Source organism: Penicillium samsonianum (assembly GCF_028829775.1).
Source record: "Penicillium samsonianum strain IBT 33392 chromosome Unknown utg000001l_segment0_segment0, whole genome shotgun sequence".
NCBI lineage: Eukaryota > Fungi > Ascomycota > Eurotiomycetes > Eurotiales > Aspergillaceae > Penicillium > Penicillium samsonianum.
Genome location: NW_026643259.1, coordinates 2,270,238 through 2,286,954, shown reverse-complemented (window position 1 = coordinate 2,286,954; position 16,717 = coordinate 2,270,238). Strand labels below are relative to the sequence as shown.

Sequence of the window (16,717 nt, the reverse complement as noted above, 5' to 3'; positions counted from 1 at the left end):
GACGATGAAGACGCTGCGGTCAACGGTAATTTGCCTACGGCCGCCACATCAAAATCTCTTAATTGCTCCTTGCCTAAGGCAAACTGGTATAATGAAGCTTTTCCGATTCATAGTTACGTGCTCACCCCAAATTGAAGGGTAGTTACCCTCGTGGCGGTAACCCCAAGGGCGTACAGAATTGAAGGTCCTAGAAGGGAGTTGAGCTGCTGCAAAAGAGTGAGTAAACTACAGAAGAAGGGGTAGAAAGTGTCACTAATCGCAACTATATAGATACCCTATGGCTTTGGGTTGATACTTAACAGAGATATCTGTGAGTGCCAAGAACCAATCTATGCACTCGGCTTCAGCAAAGTTGAGGATCTACGACGACTGGTCATTTCCTGGCCAATCTTTGTCCTGTGGCCTTGCTTCAACGGGGATACAACCCAAACGCCCAAGAAAAGTCCATCTCGACTGGCCCATGAACGCTGGGATAGCCTTACCAGAATCACATCAAGCACACACGAAACTCTGGCCACTCCAACCGACGAAACAGAACTGAGGGAAGTAATGGGGGTCCGTGTTTGTGACGGCGTTAAAGGTGATAGAAGACATGGAAGAAGACCCGAAGGACTGCGTGTATTTGCAAATAGTTAGTCTACATGAGCCCGGAAAAGGATTTGAACAACCATATGAAAAATGATAGAATTGAGTGATGCGATGAATCTAAAAGTTATAGATTTCTTCGGAATATCCGTTTCTTTCGTTTATCTGGATTAAATTGAGACTATACGTATCAGATCCTAATTCTGCAACCTAAACCCATACCAAGGCCAAGATAGAATATCATAGATCCATCAAATATCTAACAACAGCTTGTCCATATCCACCACGCGACTTAGTTCTGCCACAGTCTCCTTCCACACCTGAGTCTGCGTCTTCCGACCATCATCACTCTCCCCATACCCTGCAAACGGACCCTGCTTACAATCACTCAGGTATCTACCATCCGAGCTCTCGCCAGCCAGCACTGCCGCATGAACAAGGGTCCGAGCACCCATAGAGAGAGAACGACCCACAACCCTCTTCATACCTGAAAGGACACCCCCAAAGGCGCCCTCAGCCGTACGATGTAACTCAGACCCATAGCATAAACCAGGGTTGACAATATTGAGAATCGCACCGTGAGAAACAGACCTATGGCTGCGGACAAGCTCCAGAAAAAAGAGCTGGTAGAGTAGCTTCGACGTGTAGTATCGATCACCCATATCGAAGTGGGCCTTATCATCCAGTACTTCGATGAGAGGAGTACCCTTCGCAGTAGAGACTTGGGCTTCTTTGAACTTCGCCCAAGCGGCAGTCTCGCTACCAACGATTGAGATCACGGGGCGGGGACGTGTAGCATTAGCTGCAGCCTGTTTGTTGAGCTCGGAGAGGAGAAGCAGAGTAAGCAGAGCGGTGCCCAGCCAGTTTATCTGGATGCTTGACTCGTGGGATGTCGATGGAGTCTGGGAGTAGTTGAAGTTGGCAACACCGGCGTTGAGGAGGGCAAAGTCGATAAAGATGCCAGATTGCTGAAGACGGTTGACAAAATCGGTAATACTGCCATAGTCCGCCAAGTCTAGCTCCCAGACTTCGACCACAGGAGGCTTGGTAGACTTGGGGAGCGAGGCGAGGAGAGACTTGCGCGCTATTTCGCCTTTGGGGAGGCTGCGTACCGCTAGGATGAGATGTGTGAGACCGAGCTTTAGTAGCTGGACTGAGGCTTGGTACCCCAGACCAGTGTTTGAGCCTGTCACTATGCCGGCTTTGCCTTGGAGAGAGGTGGTGGAGGGTGCCTTGGGAGGGCACACTAGGAATTGGCGGTATAGGAAACCGGGGTAAGAATTGTAGAAAGACATTTTGGTGTGGCTGGGAGAGATGAGAGTAGATGAATTCAAAAATGTAATTGGAGAGGGCTAGAGGGCGTATAAATAGTTGAATGGCATATCTACCTCTAGGGCTATATAGAAAAACCGACGGTGCCGTTCTCGACTGTGATTGGCTGGTCGGGCTTAAGCTTGATGTCCGAGAAATCGACGGTGCCGTTCTCGTCTTACATCTTCCACCACACTTGATTCGATTGATTCTATCATGATCTCGGGGATTACCCCGGAAGAAGTCCTTCCATCTCAGCTGTTACGCTATCTCACGGCCCACCAGGTTTTGATTTGCTTGCACTGCCGCTACGCCATTCAACCAGGGGCTATCGTCCGCCATCTCAAAGAGATCCACCATTTCAATCGCTTGGAACGTCGGGCATTTGTGGAATATGCTTCTCAGTTTGAGCTAGCACATATTGATTCTATAATCTTACCAGACGAGACCCAGTTTCCGGTGGACTCGCTACCGATCCACAATGGGCTGGCCTGTCGCTTTGAGGGGTGCGCTCACTTATGTGCCACAATCCAGCGAATGAAGGCGCACTGGTCATCTGCGCATCATCTTACTGCTAGAAATGATGAAAGCTGGTGCTCAGTCCCGCTGCAGACCTTTTTTCGGGGAAATGCCTTGCGGTATTTTACAAACCCGGCGCTCTTGGCGTTGTCGACGGATAGTTCAGAAGAACCGATGAGCACAAGCGAGGAATCTCCAAGTACTGTAAGTGGAAGCAGCAATTATGCGAAGATAATTACTTTAACTGTTATTTGCAGATTGTTACAACTCCAGATTCAGATGAGAAACAAGGAATATCAAGTCTATTTGCTTATGAAACCAACATATCACTGAGCGTCGAGAACACAACCCTCTTTGATAATTATCTGAACTCCACATATAAAACGATATCATGTGGCCCAGATACAGACAATGTGTTCCGGATTATTGTCCCCCAACTAGCCGCCAAATTCCCATTCCTGCTTCACGGCATGCTAGCTTGTTCAGCGCTCCACCTGGCTTCCAGCGACCCCCCAAACCAAAGATCATATATGCTTCAGGCAATCCGACACCAAGACCAAGCACTTCCAGCATTCCACTTGGCAACTATGCATGTGGTCACCAATAATTGTCAAGCAATACTAGCCTATGCATTCTTCCTCGTCGTTTATGGCCTGAGCTCCGGAAGTGAAGATGATGTATTGTTTCTCGGTAACAATTGGGAAGCAAGCTCCCCGTCTTCGAACTGGATTAGTCTCTTGCGCAATGGCTGCTCCATGCTGTGTAATGTCTGGTCTGAACTAACACATGGGCCATTGGCTCCTTTCGCAGCACTATGGCGGGATAATCTCGGCGTCACTGCTGACCCCAGTGAGCCCTTACTTGTATCATTGCTGTCTGCCATTTCAGAGTCAAGTGAAGTTGTCGCTTGTGACCAGAGATTTTCGGATAATGATATACATATATACCGGGACGCAGCTTTTAAGCTGGCCGAAGCATTCGAGTTCACCCGACGATTTGGCGCAACTCTGAGTGTTTGGGATGCTCTGAACTCGTGGCCGATGCAGGTTTTGCCCGAGTACTTTGATTTGTTAGATCAGAACCATCCGGGAGCATTACTACTCTTGGCTCGTTACGCTATCTTGCTAAAGCCACTCCAGGCAGAGTGGTTTATGAGTGGTCGGGTTACGAAGCTGATGGATGAAATTGGGCGAAGGCTGGAGGGAAATTGTTCATTGCTCATTTGGAAGTTGTTTTTGGTTACTCACCAGGAATTCCTTTATTGATATTGGGTATTGGGTTCACATTTCAAGTGTATGTTCAATATATACTACTGACACAGATTATTTGGTATCGACTGCTTTAAGTGCACATATATGAGGGCAATGCAATCTATCAATGGCAAAGCAGCGTAAAAGCCTCAAAATTACCCCGCAGTCATCTGCCTAAACACGAATTAGGTTGATTTCATTCCGCCAAGAAAAATAAAGTGATCGCAATAATTTGGCCTGCAGAATGGTGCATTTACTATCCAAATGTTGGGCCTATGTCATTTCGTTTTTAACCCTGCTTCAATCTATCCACCACGGCCCATATCGCGAGAGGCTAAAATTGACGCAGTGAATAGTTTAAAAAGGGTTGAATACTGCGTGTACGCGTTGAGATCGTCGCAATAAGAACAAAAAAAAATTAATTACTAAATAGGAAAAGAACAAGCAACATAATTAATCGATAAATAAATGTCAAACAGAAATTCCACTTTTGCGAGAATTGGAACGCCTTTCCTAAACAGGTTTGGCTCCTCTTCCAAGGCTTTCATCGGGTATACCGAAACATCCTATCTATGAATTTCACAGGAAGTCCACTAGGATGTTCAGAAAAAAGCACGAGGCCTAGAAAGATCGCGGAGAAGCTTCAACGATGGAGAGAAGAAGTAATCACCTCCGTGGGACTCGATAAAAGATTGGAAGGTGACCTGATTATGCTTTCCATGACCATCAAAGATACTCGTTTTCAAGTTTTTGTCAGTGGCTTTCTTGTCCCACTGACCAACAACGGCATCCTGTCCTGGGTCGATGCCACCAGTGAAGTCGGTCTTTTCGGGGGGGAAGTTATCGGGATTGATCCAGTCTTCAAAATGAGAGTCAGTGGCATGAGACATATATCTTCATGAAATGAGTGATGACTTACGGTTCCTAATAAACTCGAACCCAAGGGAAAGATTGGTTTGGTAGCACTTGAACATGAGGCCACGGTCCAATTTGGTTTCAGTCGTCTCATCATCACGGAGCTCCTCTCCGTATGGAATACCACGGCGGAGGATGTCGAAAACGTCCGAATTTCCGACCCCAGATCGGGGAGCGGCCTTGCGTATATGGGCCGCAAATGGGCAGTTGACCTGGTTGTCCTCGGGATAGTCGAATGCATTCCATGTTTCGATGATTTTTTTCTCCGGGTCATCCTCGGCAAACTTCGCAACAGGGTCCTCATCGGGATACACCTGAACAGGTGCTCCTAAAATATCTCTTAGTACTTATCGTATGTATGAGTGTTCCTACAGCTTGCAGCTTACCGCTCTGCCAACGTCCGACAAGTCGAGCGCCAAACTGCCCTGGGGTGAAGTTGAGCCTTTTAGCCTCTGATTCTACGAACCTATATCCATTGTTAGTTCATGGTTCAGAATATTAAAATACGTGCATACATACTGGTTCCACTCAGGCACGAATTGTTGGAGCTTGCGAATGACCAGGATGCTGCCGTCCTTGGCCCAGGCTGGATGCTTTGACTTTTCATCCTCCCCATCGTATCCGAATAGGATGACTCTGGAATATGTAAGCAGTCTGAGAAAATGTTTTATGAGGCCTTGTTTTGACCTACCCTGGACGAGTGTGGTGCGTGCGAGTCCCGCGAGATTTCTCATCGAGGCCCTTGACGATTGGCTGCGATTTTCCGTCCAAGAACCCAAAGCTAGAATGGGTTAGATAGACTCTGCCTAATATCAATGTTCAGAAACTTACTGCTCATGCCCCTCCATCTTTCCGGGTCTTTCCTTGCCCTCCAATTCCAAGACAACAGTAGCGCCTTTGGTCCTGCCGAAGTAATTGCGGACTAGGTCATCTCTTTTTGCCTGGACTGCGTCTTCTGTGCCACACACTAGCAGCACTCCATCAATGGAGTTCTGTGCGAACTCAGGAAGCCAATGGTGTGCCTCGTCTCTCCCTTCATTCACCATGCCGTGGAACTGGCCCTTGATGAATGGGTCATGCTCGAATTTTTCACTGCTCAACTAAGGAAAAGAGAATGGTTAGGTTCGGCGTCTGATACTTCAATGGGAAATGATATGATATTACCTTGGTCATGCCTCTGTTGGTGAAGGATATGTTCACACCAACTATTTCGGCATCGTCGGATCCTTTGGCTCTCGGAATATGCTGATGCTCCGGGAGCATATCGTGTAGTACAGTGAGGGGCGCAAGCCCCAGGGTTAGAAGACCTCCGGCCAAAGATCCGGCCAAGCCCCCGAGACCTGACCCTGACTCTTCCTTGTTGCCATCTTTCGCCGTCCTAGCTGCAACGACCTTTTGGATTTTGGCGCGATCTAGCAGGGCTTGGTTGGAGGAAGTAATGACTTGATCCGCGAGCTTGTGCAGCCCAGGTTTGAAAAGAGCAGGATTGTTGATGGTGAAGAAAATAAACTTCTCACATCTTTTGGACAAACCAGGCCTAAATCAAGGTCAGCACCAATGTTCATCATGGTTTCCAGGTCCTAAAACTGACCAGATATCTCCCTGTATGTTGTTCAGATCAAATTCATTAGAGATGGATGGCATTTGCTGCTGGAAATGACCCATTTTGTGCTGGTAATGATTCTTGAATGTAACTCCTGGTTGAGGTATAAAAAGGTTGAGGTATAAGAAAGAGGGTGATTTGAATCTTCATGTAGGCTATTTTTATAGCTTGATTTACTGTGGGGCTACATCTGCAACCAGCGTCTATGTCACATCTAATGAACTCTGCTACATTAGCAAGTCAATGATGTAACTGTGAGGCATTTATTCTACACCTCATGCTATCCAGGGTTTGTTTCCCAGTCCCTCTCTAGCGCATTGCCAATCTGTCGCCAATATTGCAAGTTATTCCATGATAAAGCCACCGTACCTTTTTGCGAGAAGCAGTTTGATCATAGAAAAATCAACAGTGTGGACGAAATGCCCCCCCAACAAGAGGTAGTTGTGTTGAGAAAATTTTCTCCAGCCGAAGACAGCCCATCAGGGTTACTGAAGATTTTGACAGCTACTAGTACCATCAAATCTCTGGTTTCCTAAGGGGAAATGAGCTAAAGACCAATTGAAGAATGCTTATTTGCAATAATTTACGGTGTATTGTATCCGAATGGCTTGGCCTAAGGATTAGATCGTAACATAGTATCCGGATATGGCATTTCAATCCACCTCTACCTTAGAATTTCTATTTCCGGGATAACCTAAGTAATGACGTATAATGATTAACGTTACTATAGTAAGTTATATCAAGTGATATTCGAGTGACTGATAGCCTATTTTAGCTTTTAAAATTAGTTTAATAGCAGACCTAACCGCAACCTAATGACTTTGACCCACTATATTCTATAGCTTCCACTTCCGGATCAATATTGCATAAGCCCTTCGCTCCGGGCCGCTACGGGCCGCGCACGGCCGCGCACCTTAACTAATTAGGTGGAGCAGATTCTTTGCCTTAACTAATTTAAGAATGATTATTTATAATAAATCACTGTGTATTATATCCGGATGGCTTAGCCCAAGGACTAGATCGTAATATAGAATCCGGATATGTTATTCAAGTCCACCTCTGCCTTAGAATTTCTATTTCCAGGATAACCCAAGTAATCACGTATAATAACTATCGTTACTATAGCAGGTTGTATTAAGTGATATTCGAGTGACCGATAGCCTATTTTAGCATTTAAAATTAGTTTTATAGCAGACCTAACCGTAACCTAATAGCTTTGACCCACTATATTCCATGGCTTCCACTTCCGGATTGACATTGCACCAGCCCTTCGCTCCGGGCCGCGCACCTTAACTAATTGGGTGGAGCAGATTCCTTGCCTTGACCAATTTAAGGATGCTTATTTGTAATAATTTACAGTTTATTATATTCGGATGGCTTAGCCTAAGGACTAGATTGTAATATAGAATCCGGATATGGCATTTAAATCCACCTCTACCTTAGAATTTCTATTTCCGGGACAACCTAATTAATGACGTATAATAACCATCGTTACTATAGTAGGTCGTATCAAGTGATATTTGAGTGACCGATAGCCTATTTTAGCTTTTAAAATTAGTTTAATAGCAGACCTAACCGTAACCTAATGACTTTGACCCACTACATTCCATAGCTTCTACTTCCGGATTGACATTGCACCAGCCCGGGCCGCGCACCTTAGCTAATTAGGTGGAGCAGATTCATTGCCTTGACCAATACACTACTGGATATTGTTATTCAGTCACCCTCACCTGATTCATTTCTGCAGGCTCTTTCCGGGCGTATGGTACCTGAGGCAAGCATTCCTTCTTTGTATTACCTGCTTCTTCAGGTATTGATAAACATAGAGATGCTGTTCCCTGGTACATTCTGGGTATTGGATCTGCACTGAACATCTATTGCTCATATTGACATTCCCAGTTCAACGATGAAACGCTTCAGTTACGTCCCTTGCATAATTCGTTATGCTCGGGCAGTAGTCCGACAATGCTTGGTGTGTTGACATTCTTGTCGACCTTCACGTCTTTGGAATGGTTGGTTTAAAGCACAACTTACTCCTCTCCATAAACACGACCACATTAATCTTTCCTCGAGCACTTTTCGCCTAGGCTGATCTCTGTCTGTTATGACCACATACAACACACTTGCATCTCAAGATGAGATTTGATTGGCGTGCGGCGATATTTTCCTTGGGACCGCAAGGGCCCGAGAGATATCAGAGCTTGAGGGGCTTTATAGAGATGGAACAACACCAGACACTAGGAATATTGATGGAACCGAAGGCCCCTCACTCTCACAGCCGCTGCCAAAGGGCCGTGAGGTTCCCCGGGGTAACTGGGTCGCCGAATGTACCTCCGTCACGGGTGGCAACAACTGCAACCAAGCTTTCGATGGCAACAACGTAACCTATTAGCATAGCCTCAGCGCCGCCACCTCCCAAGTATCACCATCAATTTGGGGTCACAAGATATTAGCGTCAGTGGCCTGACTATGGCCCCTAGGTAAGATCAGAAGGCCGCACTCATCGCGCAACACCAAATCTTTGTTAATGCTGACAATGAGACCTAGAACCTGGTTGCATATAGAACCTGGTGGCCGGATCAAAGCCAAAAGCTCTCAGCATTTTAACCGCAAAAGGCCTAATTCGTTCGACTAACAGCCTCTACTCCAAATGGAATTGCCATCGCGGATAGTAGGGTATTCGAGACCGACTTTATTACCCCTAACCCTTCTCTAGGAGCCAAGGCCCTATAATCGACTTTCCCCTCGTTCCCGTCGTAGGTGCTATAGACACACACTCTAGCGAGGTGGTCGCTTAGTCCGTCTAGGGTTACAATATCTTTACCGGCGGTAAGGAAGGGGGAAAACATAGACCGTTACCTAGAACGGCGGGGCGTAGTTAGTGACGCGTCGCGCTCTTACTAATACCTAGCATGATATGTTCTGCCAAGTCTTCCGCGCGACCCATTTTGGGTCGAAGGTCTCGACCCAAAACCCAACCCAGTCTGGGTCTAGGTCGAAAGCTTATAACCTAGGCCTAATCTAGACCTAGTGACTAGGGCCCTAGAAAACCCATTTTAGGCCTAGTTCGACTTAGTGTTTTTATATAAATTATGGTATAAATATTTAAATAATATGTCGAATACTAATATTGAATACATGGTGGAAACAGGGTATTTTACCCGGAAAATCATGTGACAACTGGTACCAACCATACCATATAAAAGTGCATATTACAGTTAGTCATCTATGTCCGCATTGATTGTTGAAAACGCGGGTTTTGTCATTTTTAGTTGGAGATTTTAATATATCTGATTTTGTCCATACGTTGTCGTACTACCAGGTTTTCATCCAACTTCATTTGACGATTCTAACAGTGGTCCAATCAGTCTAGAGAGAGCTGAGGCATGCACCAAAGAGCGGGGATAACAAGTAACATACATGCGGCGCAGAGCCCTACTGATCAGTCAGAAGCAGATAACAGGACGTGGAGACGGGGCTTACCTACCCGGTGTAGTAACAAATGCTTGGCTGTAACTATTGGCGACGACCACTTGAAGTCTATCAGACAGGTGGGTGAATGCAAACCGACTGTCCCGTAACACATTTCCAATAATCTGTGCATCATCAGTTTTCTGAGGCAACAATATCCTTTCCAAACCAGAGACGCCTACCTCATTTGCATTCGGCTCCAGGGCGAGTTTCCTGAGGAGATCATTCCTGAACACATTTCGTGTAAATACTGATGTGGTGGTTACGCCCACTACCATTCCTATTTGCTGAGCCAAGTAGTAGGTGGTAATTGCCCCGGCTCCGGCATTTTTGGGAACTGCCACTGATATGGCAACAAATAGGGTGGTAATGAGCCCCGTATGACCGATAGCATGAATTGCGAGGTATGCCAGTTCCCAGAGCTTGGGTCCCTGCGACCATCGAAGCATAAGCAGACCAAAACCCGTAAGATTAATAAAGCAAGACGTAAATGCCAATGCCTTGTATTTCCCGGTGCTGTTGAGGTGTTAGTCGAGTGTGAGGACTTCATGTGTAGTATTAATCCGTAGCACCCTCGGGCTCGACTTACCGTCGTATAAGAAATCCGAAAATAGGAGATCCAACAACACAGCCAAGCGCTATAATAATGAAGGTGGCTCCACTAAAAGAAGCCGTAGCATTTCTGGTTCGCGTAAAAAACTCGCTGGTATTGGAAAGAATCTTTTTGATAATTAGCTGGGAGGTTTGAAGATGTTGGGGTTGACTTACACCAAAGGCAGCAAAGGAAGCAAGAAACTGTATCATATAGATTGCCCAAATCCGGTTATGCTTGATAACATCCAAAGACACCAACGGAGATTTGGTCCAGAATCTTTCATTCAATCCATACGCAACGGCAGATAAGATAACTGTCACGGAAGCAACAGCCATTGCAGTACCCTCTCCTCCTTCGAGGGAATGGCACAGTACCGTGAATGCGGCGACAGATATTCCCAATGAGAATATACCGAACAGATTAAGTTCACGGTTGACAGTATCGTTGAGTCCATCTTGCGCTTCGTTTGAGCTATCATTTGGTGCTGGTAGTCTCCATGTGGCAATAAAAAAGCAGAGTAGGCCGAATGGGACTTGTACGAGGAAGGACCTGGATAATGCATATCAAAAAATGTCAAGTTATAATAAGCAGGAACATCAACGTACCATCTCCAGCCAACGAAGTCCACAAGAATTCCACCAAGAGAGGTTCCACAGCTGAGCCCTAAAGGGAATGCCATTCCAAAATAACTTCGCAACATTACAACTTGTCTCGGCGAGGCCAAATCTGTATTCATTTGATCAACAGTGTCTTCGAGGCAAGAAAACAAACCAAAGAGTATAAAGATTTACCGTTGATGATCAAGCTCACGAGATCTGTCATGCCCGAAGCCCCAACGCCAGCGATGAATCTACCTCCAATGACAAGCCAAATTGTGGGTGCAACGCCTCTTGGGGAGGATTAGCCACGTCGTACAAATGAAACGGTTTGTTTGGAACGTACGTGATGGCACAACCGAACGAGAACATCAGATAGGCTATTAGTAGTACCAACTTGTACCCATATGCATCACTGAGCTTTCCGTACTGCTACCGTCAGATATGTAACCGGGTATGAACTTCGCACGGGGCTTACACACCAACGGAAGGGTAGTAATGAACCCAAGGTTATAGGCTGAAATAAGCCAGGGCCCCAATGAAAGTCGTTTGAAGTCGGTCGCAATTTCGCCGTGTGTAGCAAAGACAAAGGAATCATCTGCTGCCGCGAGAAATATTCCTATCGGTGATTTCTAGTTAGCGGGAGTACTCTAGAGAGCCTGTCAAAGGATGGCTGGACCCGAGTACCTAGCAAAGCAACCGAAATAAACGCGCGGTCGATAGGGGATGCCTCCTCTCCCACTTCCGCATCCTGTTTAGCCGTGGCACCATATTCCAAGAATAACTGACGCTCAGCCAGTGGCGTATTTTCATCGATCATTTCACGATGTCGTGGTGGAGGATCGATAGTAGAAAGATGTGAATGAACGAAGGAGATATGTAGAGTCAAAGAGGCAGGAATTGAATCGCAGCAGTTTGTAAAAAAAAACAGATTACCAAAGCACTCAAAAGCAAAATTCGCCACTAGTACACATACTACGGGCCCTTCCGTTACGGCCTTAGCATTCCATTCAATACAGACCAACTTTCTTCCGCCCGGGCGTCATCTAAGGGCTATGTAATATTGAAATTCCTTAGTCATTCAAGGACTATATTTTTCACTCAGTTCAACTAATACTACTAAAGAGACCGTTCTTTTACATATGCATCCATTTCTGCAGGTTAAGCACGGAATATATGCAAGGCACAGAAAAGTGGCCGTGTGCGTGGTTCCAGAAGCGGCACATGTGGGACTTGGTGTAACCTCAAAGGACCGGGAAAATGGGAATGCACATGTAACCAATACTTTGCTTAGGTGACTTGTCGCAGGTCCGCGATCTTTTTCTATAGAAGCTTGGGATCTGGAATAGGGACTTCGTCTTCAATAAGTGAATGCCTCCTCGCTCTCCACTTACTTCGAATTCACTTTAAACTGACGATGGATTTCAACTATGAAATACCACTGGCTTCTTTCCTACCTTCATCAATCTCAAAGATAATCGCCATCCTCTTACTCTTTACCGCCGCATTTTATTTTCGTCGAATTTGGAAATCTCAGGACAGTCAACCACGTCGGCGAACCCCCCATCACTTCCGAAGGAAGTTGACATTTATCCCCTCAGCCGTGAAACCAATTGCCAAAGAATCAGGATTCCAAGAGCTGGAATTTTATAAAAGTCTCTTTTTCAGACTGCAAAATGTGGAGTATAATCCGGAGGTTTCTCCACTAGCACGACAAGCAATCTTGTTCCTAATGTCCGAAGCATTGAGCGAATATACAAAAAGGAAGTCTCATCCCAGTATCCTATCAATGGAGACTTTCAACAAAGAAGAGCTTTCCCAGTTTCTCCAAGATCATCAGAAGAATGTCACGGACCGATACGCACAATATATTGCGCAGAGAGACCTGGGTGGCCCTCGGCAATTGGTTCGCGACCGACAGGATGCAGAGTTCTGGCTGAGGAAGATTGCACCGTTGAAGATGATTGACGGGGCTTGGCTGGGTCACTTGAACAAAATCACTTTACCATTTGCCTTGCGTCCAATCATGAAGAAAACTTGGCAGGTGTTCAGTGAGGAGCTGGGAGATGGTGATCTTCATCAGCACCACGTTTACATTTATGAAGACCTCTTAAGGTCTTTCGAGCCAGAATTACCCTCCCCAACGACAAAGGAATTTCTTCATCCTAGATTGAATTTCAGCAGCATCAAGTATTGGAGAGCGGCTGTAGCTCAATTGATGATCGCCATGTTTTCGGAAGACTTTTTCCCGGAGATACTGGGGTTCAACATGCACTTCGAAATGCTCCAGCTGGATACAATGCAGGCAGCAAAGGAGCTACCAGAAGTTGGACTCAATCCATACTACTTTATACTTCATGTGTCCATTGACAACAGCCATTCTGGCCATGCTGCTATGTCGATGGAATGCGTTGTGGACTACATACGAAAAATCTCGGAAATGGAAGGCAAAGAAGCCGCTCATACTGCGTGGCGGCGGATTCAGGCAGGATACATCTTGAGTGAATGGCTGGGTTCTGAAGGGATTCATACGGCAGACATCCCTCTCAAACTTGCCTCTATGCCCTGTGACCAGCTTGAATCCAGGGTGAGCGAGATATTTCGCGCCAAAGCTCAGGCTGCGCAAGGAATACACGCCGGATGCAAGGCAAATATTGGGAGTCGCTCTCTAGCAGACTGGCTGAGTCCAAGTAGCTTGCTGGACGAAAAATGGCAACCGAATTTTCTCCAGGCTCTCACCACCTCCAAGCCATGGATTCATCCCGGTAACAGCAACAAGAGCAGGCTGGTGAAAGAACTCCATTGGGGAGGCAAAATGTTCGGCACCTTTACAAGGGAAGAGCTTGCTAGTCTGCAACAATGGATCGATTCTCTGGGACCACACCGCATTCCATTTTATTTTGATTTTGTTGGTCTTTCAGAGGCCGCCCACTGCGAGGGCTGCTGCAGCTCGAATATGCCTCAGGCAATATCTGGATCATCGAATTCCACAGACCTGACAGATGACATTGCACCTTTGCTACACCACCCGCAACTATCAACCCAGCGGGAACTCAGTGCAGGTGATCTTGATTTACCACTGTTGCTGCCTCTTTGGTTCGCTCAGTGCAGTCTCCTGGAGTCGTTTGTATACGCTCCGGGGAGGACCGCAGACCCAATGGGGTGCGCCGTGGTTCGCTTGTTACGAGCTCAACTCGGATTTGAGATGGAGCATACGATGGTCACAGGGATAGATGAGTCACACACCGAAGAAGACAATGGTATTGTTGGGATTGGCCTGGAGATGATTAAACGAGCCTCTCTCCCTGTTCCCCCTGACTTGTCGACGCTCCTCGCTCGTTGGCCCTCTAAATTCGCAGACAAGATGCTTCAGATATCTTCAAAACCACTCCAAAACTTGGGTGTTCTACTTGGTATCTCCGCGGCGCTGGTTGAGCTCCAGGGGGTCATCGCAGAAGCCCCTAGTGCTGGACTGCTTTCGCCGGAAAGTTGCGTCCATTTGCAGGTTCTTTTTCGTCGACAATACCACTATTTGCAAGAGTGCCAGCAACACATATCCACAGATGAGAGGTTGCTCATGGATTATTCGCATGGGTATACTATGGCGAAAGCAGAGATTGGAGATTGTGTCAAGATCAATATGCAGAGATAGAGGAGAAATGATTAGAAAGCGTCCTTGCCTTGTGGTCCTGGTTCCATTGTTCATAAAGAATATATTCGGTTGCTTTCGAGCCAAAAAAGCCCTTTCGTGTTCTGCTCGAGGGTAACCGTCGCTCGACTAAGTGGCGCGTGCAGTCATTGCACAGACCATGGATTCTATTTGTAGATGGTGGTACTGAAAACCTTCATACTCGAAACAATCAACTCACACGGCAGATCATTTAAAGCTTGGTTATTCGATAGGTGGAAAATGTACTATATGTCACTAAAGAATTTCCTTTTTCGCGATTAGCTCAGCGCACATGTGGACCAGTGCGTGATACGAACTCTCCAAGCAAGGTGATATCATCACTTCGGCAACTTTACCCACGAGAGATACATATAGGCTCATGGACTTTTCATGTCAACCTTGGAAATCCTCAATGTTTCCTTACAGGATTTCGTCAAAAGATCAAATATTTCCCCGAATTTACAATCCTCCAAACTTTCAACACTTTTTATATTCGCAATATTTAAGACGGACAATGGGTCTACTGGGCAGTGGCGATTCCTATGTGCTATTGACGGCTGCTTTTATGCTCTTACTCTATACTGTGCTGGGGAGCTGAATAAGGTGTAAAGAGGGTAAGGAATTCCATACAATACAACGTCACATTCGCTACAGTACTCGTCTGGTCCAGTCGATGTCGACGTTCATTTCCACAATCGCACGTTCAATGGTTACACACAACCTGGCTCCGCTCCAGAGTTCCGAGGTGTCCACTCTCTAAGGTGTGCTTTGGAGCTGAATCTCTTGCGCATCTTGAGCTACCTTGATTGGTTTTTATTTTATTTCTTTGTTTCTGAAGAACTACCATCGCCGCGCCAAGAGGGCAGCCTAACAATGGGAGCTGCAGTTGGCCACTATATGCCGTGACGAGGCTCAAAGTTAGTGTCAGAAAGTGGATCACTCAACATGTACATACTCGGATCTATAGTTGTTGTATCCTGCATCTCGCTTTTTGAGTTGGATCTCAGGTCACGTGATGTATATCGAACTGTAGGGGTGGCTGCCTGTTAGACAGACACTAACTACGCTAGGTAGTAGGGAGATGAGCTGCTGAGACTACAAATAGCTGGTTCCTTTCATAGAGATTAATATCATTATACTTGTACCTCAATCCAGGATTCAACCTTTTGCGAGGGGTCAGGGTAAATGAGACACACACACACATATATATAGCTGTAGACGTAGAAGGTACCTGTTCGGTACGGATTCGAAGACCAAGATCTGTATTCTCCGGCAATCAGTGCGGCAGTAGGAGGCAGGGACGGCTGTACCCTCTGGAAAAGTTGGTGTCGATAATACGGCTATATACACTTTAACGTCGATAGTTATAAACTTTAACGCCGATAACAAACTTTAACACCGATAATAAACTTTAACGTTATATACCGAGCGGGAACTATCCCCTAAAGCGATGGCGGACCCACCGACGGGAGGGCCCGAGCCCTAACCCAAAAACCTTCTTATATGCGACGAGAATGAGACTTGACTCGGTGGAAAGCGATCTTATTAGTGAAACTGACAAGTAGTTTTAACTCTTCTAAGCATGGCACTTAGTGAAAGAGTTTTGCCTACTAAATTAGTCTTGATTTTAATGAAAGAGGAGGGAATCTACCTACAAAACCTCTCCTAAGGAACGCGATCTTAGTTGACCAGGCAAATCGTTAATATCGACGGGCCACTCATATATCAAAGGGCTTCCCATCATCCTAATAACAATATCAGCTAGAGTGTATAGATTCAAAGTGGCAGCGTCCTAAAGTCAGATTCCTTCTGCTACCCTCAGCAATTCTAGACACCACAAGTGAAAGCGAGTGACATGGGAAAGGCTAACCCAAATGGCAATTAAGTGAGTGCTTTGTAACGGCGTATAAGATCTTTTTATCGCTTACCATTGATTCCATGGGCTCAAAACCATGCACGCTATTGACAAGTTTCTATTTTCGTCAGCTTTTAATTTCTCCAGGATGAATTTCCCTCACATCCGCGAGAGCTGTGATGAAATCCAGGCGGTTCTCATTGCGGATCATATCGACATATTTGCGAGAAAGGATTAAGCGATATCTAGCATCGGGTTAGGTATAGAAAGCATCTCCCAACTACTCAAAGGTATACAAAAAATCAAAGAAGGGAAATAGACCGCAATGGGAATATCACTGACCTTTT

The 16,717-nt window shown here is 46.0% G+C and overlaps 5 protein-coding genes across 5 annotated transcripts; 2 read left to right on the top strand and 3 right to left on the bottom strand.

Annotated features, from left to right (window-relative positions):
• Window positions 1-836: 836 nt before the first annotated feature.
• N7471_000885 (Short-chain dehydrogenase/reductase SDR) lies at window positions 837-1,880 on the bottom strand (the record flags this gene model as incomplete). The annotated part of the gene is made up of 1 exon (XM_057273606.1): window positions 837-1,880. The coding sequence occupies one exon, from the start codon at window positions 1,878-1,880 to the stop codon at window positions 837-839; it is 1,044 nt and encodes a 347-aa protein (XP_057141785.1).
• Window positions 1,881-2,112: 232 nt separating this feature from the next.
• On the top strand, window positions 2,113-3,680 carry N7471_000884 (transcriptional regulator family TF; the record flags this gene model as incomplete). The annotated part of the gene is made up of 2 exons (XM_057273605.1): window positions 2,113-2,619; window positions 2,673-3,680. 2 exons carry the CDS (start codon window positions 2,113-2,115, stop codon window positions 3,678-3,680), a joined length of 1,515 nt encoding a protein of 504 aa, XP_057141784.1.
• A 587-nt stretch (window positions 3,681-4,267) lies between these two features.
• N7471_000883 (uncharacterized protein) lies at window positions 4,268-6,245 on the bottom strand (the record flags this gene model as incomplete). The annotated part of the gene is made up of 8 exons (XM_057273604.1): window positions 4,268-4,524; window positions 4,585-4,908; window positions 4,967-5,046; window positions 5,100-5,216; window positions 5,272-5,361; window positions 5,412-5,680; window positions 5,745-6,117; window positions 6,172-6,245. The coding sequence occupies 8 exons, from the start codon at window positions 6,243-6,245 to the stop codon at window positions 4,268-4,270; spliced, it is 1,584 nt and encodes a 527-aa protein (XP_057141783.1).
• A 3,417-nt stretch (window positions 6,246-9,662) lies between these two features.
• On the bottom strand, window positions 9,663-11,665 carry N7471_000882 (transporter; the record flags this gene model as incomplete). The annotated part of the gene is made up of 9 exons (XM_057273603.1): window positions 9,663-9,779; window positions 9,837-10,170; window positions 10,244-10,374; window positions 10,423-10,798; window positions 10,855-10,975; window positions 11,041-11,138; window positions 11,192-11,274; window positions 11,328-11,464; window positions 11,533-11,665. The coding sequence occupies 9 exons, from the start codon at window positions 11,663-11,665 to the stop codon at window positions 9,663-9,665; spliced, it is 1,530 nt and encodes a 509-aa protein (XP_057141782.1).
• A 912-nt stretch (window positions 11,666-12,577) lies between these two features.
• On the top strand, window positions 12,578-14,497 carry N7471_000881 (iron-containing redox enzyme family protein; the record flags this gene model as incomplete). Its single annotated transcript, XM_057273602.1, has 1 exon — window positions 12,578-14,497. One exon carries the CDS (start codon window positions 12,578-12,580, stop codon window positions 14,495-14,497), a length of 1,920 nt encoding a protein of 639 aa, XP_057141781.1.
• Between the last annotated feature and the right edge of the window lie 2,220 nt (window positions 14,498-16,717).